The sequence below is a fragment of the Arvicanthis niloticus genome, chromosome X (assembly GCF_011762505.2).
Source record: "Arvicanthis niloticus isolate mArvNil1 chromosome X, mArvNil1.pat.X, whole genome shotgun sequence".
Taxonomy (NCBI): Eukaryota; Metazoa; Chordata; class Mammalia; order Rodentia; family Muridae; genus Arvicanthis; species Arvicanthis niloticus.
This window is the reverse complement of record NC_047679.1, coordinates 129148499-129155509: the sequence shown is the minus strand read 5'-3', so window position 1 is coordinate 129155509 and position 7011 is coordinate 129148499. Positions and strand designations below refer to the sequence as shown.

The 7011-nt window shown below is 47.3% G+C and overlaps 2 protein-coding genes across 2 annotated transcripts; both read left to right on the top strand.

Annotated features, from left to right (window-relative positions):
* Positions 1-209: 209 nt before the first annotated feature.
* Positions 210-4061, top strand: LOC117695189 (X-linked lymphocyte-regulated protein 5C-like). Its single transcript, XM_034486035.1, has 5 exons — positions 210-300; positions 933-1002; positions 1909-1943; positions 2984-3101; positions 3824-4061. Exons 1-5 carry the CDS (start codon positions 210-212, stop codon positions 4059-4061), a joined length of 552 nt encoding a protein of 183 aa, XP_034341926.1.
* A 1258-nt stretch (positions 4062-5319) lies between these two features.
* Positions 5320-6704, top strand: LOC117693955 (uncharacterized). The gene is made up of 3 exons (XM_034484673.1): positions 5320-5795; positions 6100-6228; positions 6402-6704. The coding sequence occupies exons 1-3, from the start codon at positions 5461-5463 to the stop codon at positions 6544-6546; spliced, it is 609 nt and encodes a 202-aa protein (XP_034340564.1). The 5' UTR covers positions 5320-5460; the 3' UTR covers positions 6547-6704.
* Positions 6705-7011: the final 307 nt, after the last annotated feature.

The window sequence follows — 7011 nt, the reverse complement described above, 5'->3', positions numbered from 1 at the left end:
AAAAACAGGACAGGATGTGATTGGACCTGGAGGGATATTGATGTCACCCTGCCGCCTCCTCTTTGCTCCAGCACAAGTGCCAGCACACTTGGCCACAACCTGTGGAGTCCTGGTCCCTGTTTTCATTTACTGTCATGAAATTCAGCGTCTTTACTGTCTGTGCATACCGACATTTCAGGAGTCCTGTCTGACCCAGGAAGGTTCCAGCCATGTCAAGCAAGGAACAGAAAGCCATGAAGAAAAGTGCCAAGCGCCGGAGAGTAGATAAGACCCTCCCATCAGATGACTCCAAGAACCCAGGTGCAGTCAAACCTGGAAACAACTGATATGGGGCTTATGGGGCTGGGTCCAACTGTGGGGACACTCTACTACTTGTCACATGGAGTGTAGGGGGCAGTCTGATACTAATCAGGCCATTCCATGGCATTACTGCTTGGCAGGCTGGGGAGGGGTGTACATGGAGGGCAGGGGGATTCAGACTCAGACCTCTGATTCTCAGTCATGCTCTGGGTTTCGGTCCCCACCTGACATTCCCAGCCCATGGCAGAGATAGATAGATAGATAGATAGATAGATAGATAGATAGATAGATACATACATACATACATACATACATACATACATACATACATACAAGGCCCACAGAGACATTGGTCCTGGCCAGCATGGCCTCTGAAGAAGCCCAGGGGCCACAGGGAATTTTCTTGTAAGACTTGTACACATACATGTATCTGCTGTCCCTAGACTGGGGCCAAGCTGAGTTTCACCTGTGGGGCGTGGGGTGGAGGAGGAGCATGAGTTCCTGGAAGACTGCTTCCAAACCTTTGTGTTGGACATGGGCTCAACCAACTCTAGAGTGGAGTTGTTTCCCATGCAGGATGATAAGAACAGCATGCTTCATTTGCAAAGGTTTTTCCTTCCCTCTTGATGCAGCAGACAATCCAGCAGTTGGTACCAGTGAGATGGGCAGCCATTCCTCAGGATCAGAAGTGCAAGAGGCCAGGTGATGTCTTAAAGGGTTAGCCTTCCCCATGGAAGTAGTTTCAGTGTGGTTATATGCAGGTATACAAAGCAAAAAGTTCCCTTTACCAGAAAATGAATCTAAGTGGGGAATGTGGTGTTAGGTGAAGTAGGCCAGCATCAAAGAGGCTTACTGCCACCTGTTTTCTCTCCTCTGGGGATCCTGGATTACAAGTAGGCCCATAAAATGATATAACCTGAACTCAGAGGGGAGTCTGGGAACAGGTGGGCAATACCCAGTTGAGGGGAAGGTTTGCAGGGGTTGAGGGGAGGTGGTTAGAGGCAGACTCTGGAGGTTGCACATGGCCACCTGGCATGAAAGTAGAAGAGACACTGTCTGGGTGATGTAGGAGGAATAGCAGGAGGGGCTTGAGGAAGGAGGAGAGTGAATGTGGCTGGAGTGCAGGGCGCATGGGTGAGTACACCTTTATGAAACCCTCCGATGCACCGTGAAAGGATCCCATAAACATGTAATAATAGAGTCCCCTACGCTGCCAGAACACAACAGACACAAAGTCACCACTTGAGGAGAGGAGATACTTCTGTGCAACTGCCTCCAGTTGGGCAGGGAACACCTAGGTTGCGGTTTCCATGAGCTGCCCAAACCCAGCCTGGAGTGGGATTCCTGGGGAAACAGTAGGCTTTCAGTCACTTGTGCTCCAGGAAGTAACCCTTAGCCATGTGCCCATATGTATCTGCAAATACATATGCTTTGGGTCAGTACAAAAACAAGGACAGAGGATTAAAATTAATGACCCAAAGAGAGGAAAGTCTGACTTTACCCCACATAAGCTCTAGCCTCTGCGAAACAGCATGCCTCTCCTTTTCCTTCAAAGCGAACTTAGGATGCTTGTCCTCAGTTAAGGAGTCTGGGTTATTTTCCCCCCAGGGAGCCTGTTCAGAAGAGGATGCAGGATTTCGAAGGTAGGTTTGAGCAGGACTTGGTAGTCCCAGAACTTTCTTTCCAACCCTCCGACTTCTGCACAGTGAGAATGGGGTCACTGAGAGACAGCAGAACTCTGGAACAGTTCTGTGGCTCAGAGGATGTTTCTGAAGAGGAAGTTGTATTTGGCCTTCAGGGGTTACCTTTACCTTAACTTTTAAGATGCTGCTGTGAGCAGGGGAAATGTTATAGCTGTCACCCAGGCTGAGGGGAGAGATTCCTGCTTCTTGCTTCCTGCATCACTGAGGAGTGTCACTAGAGATGATAGGCAAGCAGATAAATCTCTGCTCTTTAACTTACTGCAGGAGGGGTATGTCAGATTTCAACAGCTGTTTTTCAGGTTCTGATTCAAGTCATTTTTCTGGCTTTCCAGAGTTGCTCTCCTCCAGGAACTCCTGCCAAAGGAGAGCTTATTAAATACCCTTTCGTCTGTAGATATTTAGGGGCCTGTCAGGGAACTCCGAAGGCAGCACCGGAAAGAAAAGTGAGATAGCTTGTACATGTCGTGCATGCCACACTAGCTTGTTTTCTGTCGTTCACGGTAACAATGCCGGTGTACCACATGCCCCTCCAACCAAGGCAGGTTTTATTCACTTGTGTAGGTGGACCAAGACAGCATTACTAGAGATCCATCATCAATTCTTAGCAGGCATGTAGAGTCTCTTCATACAAGCAAGGAAGTCTGACCACATTGATCTTTCTGGTGCAGAGGAACTGCTTGGGTTTTGACGTGTCCAGAAAATTGTTTGTCAGTGGCATTCTTTAGTCAAGCAGGATGCCCCATGCCTGTTGTCCTAGCGCTTAGAAAGTAGAGACAGAATCAGGAACTTGAGGTTGGCCTCAGTTACATAGCAAGTTTGAGACCAGCTTAGGCTACAAGAGACCCTGTCTTAAAAAAAAAAAAAAAAGACAACGGATGCATAGTTATTCATATTTTCCTGTAGGCAGTGTGCCTGGGATGAACAAGTTCTTCTCCTCTGGATATTTGATTTAGAGTGATACCTTTTCCCTTCTCACACAGGTGATGTTACCAGGTTTCTTGTGGAAAAGAGGAAGCAGTTTGAAAAGGATGTAAATGCCTCTTTCAGAAGCCTGAATGAAAACCTCCAGGGTATTTGGAAAGCTCAGCAGAAGTCAAGGTAACATTGTGACCATCTGTACACAGCCTTTACTCTTCCTCCCAAGTCACTCCTGTCTGCCATCTTAATCATGTCCAGAGTGGAATAACTGATGGGACCTCTGGAGCAGCGCCTTTTTCTCTATGGCCTGGTCCTATTCATAACCAAGGGGAAACCCCCTTTTATGGAACTCAGATGTGTTAGCTGTGAGACTGGCAAGACAGCTGTTTCTCCCCTATCGGGTAACAGTACAGGTAACTTCTTGTAAGGGAGGCCAGTCCTCTATGGTCTACAAAACTGTACCTATTAGGAGATGTCACCAGAGCTCTCTTTTGTAAGTCCCGCATGGGGAAAGGGTTCTGTGCACACTTTTTTGTCTGTAAAACACCACAGGGTATGTCGCCTTCAGGACATGGACTTAGGCTCTTAGAAATTATAGGTTACTCCATAAGGGGAAGGGAAGATGAGTCTAATTTTAAGCCAGAAATGCAATCTTGGGAGAGGTATGCACGAATGCATCCTGAGTGTTCGAGGGGGAAGACATGTGAAATGATGTCTCTGGTAGCAGCTTAAGACAAAATTCTTCTAGAATGAGAGTCACATTTCTGCCTCTAATGAGTCAGTGTAATTCATTGCCCCTTTCTCTTTTGCTCCTAGCACCTGTTTCAAAAAGATGAGTGTGTCTCATTGGCTTACCCTCACCCAGTGTGACCATGCTGTGTAATCTGTACTGTCTTTTACAGGCAGGAGCTCAAGTCCTTGTACTGTGAAAGGTTTGAGTCCCTGCACCAGAAGTGGTTGGATGAAGTGGACAGCACAAGGGACCAAGAAGAACACCTCAGTGTGAGTGGTGCTCTCAGCTTGGAACGGATCCTCTGCTGTGTCAGTTTCCCTAGTGGCAGGGCTTCCTGCAGCAGGTCCGGAGGGAAGGGGCAGGACATGAGCTCAGGGAGACGACAAGGAGGGTGGTTGATGTGGTGAGGAGAGACTGGCCATCCTCCCTGGCTTGTTTCTTTTTCTGTGGAGAGGTGACAAGGGTAATGATCGGTACTGTTTTCAGGAAATCATCAGTTCAGTACACAGATTAATAGTGACAGCTCTATCTACTCACAAACACTTCAGGAATACACCAGCAGTCCAGTTCAGTATTGTTGTGATAGCAGCAGTGGTGGCTCAACCTAACAGGAACAGCCAGGCCTCTGCCAAATCAGCATGAATCAGCAGGAGAGATTCAGATTCCCAGGAATACCAAGAGAAGTTCTCAGCTGTGCTCCTCTCAACAAAACAAAGATAAGCAAAGACTGGAGACCAAGAAGCATTGCACATCTACCTCTAGCAGCAAGCCCCTCTCAGAGACTGTTGAGTCCTATTTATACTCCCTCCAAACATTGTGTGTCCTCCACAAATCTTGCCTCACCATGTGTCTTGCCTCAGCACATGAGTCTGTCTTAGCAAAACCCCATATGACTGTATCAGCTGACATTACTCTGCCAATTGGCCAGAGTCCAAGGAAGCAGCAAGAAGCCACCAGCTAGCACCAGAAGTGCATTTCTCTCTATGGAGTCCTGACAATAGGAGCTCAACTATGCAGTGGAAGGCAGACCAATACATGCACGTCGTTAACAAAGGATCCTTCATCATGCTTGCTTTAGCAGAACATCCTTTCACCTGTGTCTGCTTCAGGATAACATTACTTCACATATTTACTCCAGCAAAACATCATCTGACACAATTGACTTTCCAAAGAAACCTTCGGCTTCCACTTCAGGAATTTTTTTTCTTTTTTTCTTTATTAATTTACTCACTTTACATCCTGTTCCTAGTACCCCTCCCCATCATTCCCTGTCACAGAGCCCTCTCTGTCTCTGAAAGGGGAGATCCCCCAATGGATAGTACCTCACCCTGACAAATCAAGTCACTGAAAAGTAGGCATATCCTCTCCCACTGAAGCCACACATGGCAGCCCAGTTAAAGGAATGGGATCGATAGGCAGGCAACAGATTGAGATGAAGTTGAGTAGCCTAGCCTTATTTTCTAAGTTAACAAACGTTTTAACACTTCCCTCTTGTATACAACCTATACAAGTCCCCTGAGAAGGAGCTGTGTGAAACAGCTGTGCTTTTCTGGCTCTCAGAGATACTCAACGCCCCCCACCCCCACCCCTACCCCTACCCCTACCCCTCCCCAGAGAGTCCAGACAGAACGCTGGGTTAAAGGGAACGAACCCTCGCGAGATCTTGTTTGCTCATGCGCAGTGGGCCTCACTTACCATTCCATGTATAAACCCGCTGCGTTTGACACAAGAACTTCCTTTTCTTAGTCAAATTGAGAGTGGTACAATTGTGTTAGTGATGGGATTGGGGCGCTGAGGGGAGTAGTCATGCAGGAGCCTGTTGAGGGCTTAGATGGGAGAACAAGGGTTGAAGAAGGTAAGGATAGCCAAAGGAGGCCTCAAGCTCCCAATGCCCAGGCTAGCTCTCAAAATTCAGCAACTGAAGGTGACCATGGCAACTTCCCTCAGAGTTGCCCACAAGATTCTGGGAGGCTGGCTGCTCCTGGGACCCCAGCTGCTCCAGGCAGCTCCAGCCCAGGGAGTGCTGTAGGGTCTGGAGTGTCAACTGAAGAGGCAGCTGTCATTGCCCAGGAGCAGGCACCACTTCTCCCTGGACCCAGGGGAGATACTGCATCAACAACTGCAAGTCGACTCCTGGAGTTGTATCCTTTCCTGGAAGACCCTTGGCAGGGGCTATGGGAAGATGAGGAGGTTAAAACTTCCATGGAAGGCTTTTGGTGCACAACTGACTAGGGGAAGGACAGACAGATGCAGTGTAAGCAGGACAAGGAGACTCCTTATCTGAGAGGGCTGAAGAGTGTAGAACAAGACCAGAACCACTGGGGAGGTAGGAGGTAACTGGGCTTGGATTGCAGGAGGGTTCATTGCCAGGCAGGCCTAGTAGGTATATCCAGGCAAAGGTATAGTGTAGGCAGTGGATGATGCCTTAACATTATCTCCTCCCAGCTCTGTAACAGTGCCTTTCCGGACTGCAGTGGAGGCAGACATGGCCCGCAGATCCCTGGTCGCCAATGCTCATCGCCAGCAAGTGATGGTTCAGCAGGAGTTCACAGCAAATGACAGTATCCTGGCTGTGTCAGTATTGCAAGTCTGGAGGGGGGTGGGCCTCGGGTTTGGGAGGTAGTGTGCACTCTAGTGGTGCCCTAAGGGAGACACTGGTGAATTATATGTAAGCAGGAAGGCATTGGGTGGTGGACCTAAACAGACCCCTCATCATTTCCCTGATGGTGTCACTTTCTCAATTTTAGTAGGTGGACTACTGAAGACCCTGTCCTCTTCCAAATTTCCATCAACACTTTCCTTGACCAGCTCTCCCTGGTGATGAGAAACATTCAGCGCCTGGAGTTTGTGGCTGTTGTCAAGCGGGGACGAGGAAGAAGTCATGAATCCTAACATGTTACCAGATACAAGAAAAGTCAAAAACGTTTCCTGGTTTTAGTAATTGTTATTTTGAACTTAAACTTTAGCGTTTCAATGCTGTATGCTCCATATCAGTCTCTTGGTTGTACTGTTTCTTGGTTGCTGAAGGAATGGGTGTTTAAATGTTACTGAACAAAATAAAAAATACCAAATATTTTTCATCTGATTTTACTTTAATATGTCAGAAACTTCCAGATTTTCTCATCTGTGTGCTTCTGTGAAGGAGAAGCTCTGGAATCTAAATGTTTGAATAGTCCAAAGTAATGTGAGACTGTTTAGGATACTGAAGGAAAATTAAATTAAGTATAGTCTTGGATTGTTTAATGGGGTTGATTTTTTTTTTTATTTTAGCATGCAATGCAGCTTATTTCTCCATGGCATTTTTATACACACTTGGGTTTTTGTTGTTGGGTTTTTGTGTGTTTGGTTTTTGTGCTG

Bases quoted from the DNA above. Each gene is read 5' to 3' on its own strand.
- LOC117695189 (XM_034486035.1), top strand. From the start codon at position 210: ATGTCAAGCAAGGAACAGAAAGCCATGAAGAAAAGTGCCAAGCGCCGG. The intron at 1,944-2,983 runs GTAGGTTTGAGC...CTTCTCACACAG, and splicing joins GAGGATGCAGGATTTCGAAG to GTGATGTTACCAGGTTTCTT. The intron at 3,102-3,823 runs GTAACATTGTGA...TGTCTTTTACAG, and splicing joins AAAGCTCAGCAGAAGTCAAG to GCAGGAGCTCAAGTCCTTGT.
- LOC117693955 (XM_034484673.1), top strand. From the start codon at position 5,461: ATGCAGGAGCCTGTTGAGGGCTTAGATGGGAGAACAAGGGTTGAAGAA. The intron at 5,796-6,099 runs GTATCCTTTCCT...ATCTCCTCCCAG, and splicing joins GCAAGTCGACTCCTGGAGTT to CTCTGTAACAGTGCCTTTCC. The intron at 6,229-6,401 runs GTCAGTATTGCA...TCTCAATTTTAG, and splicing joins AATGACAGTATCCTGGCTGT to TAGGTGGACTACTGAAGACC.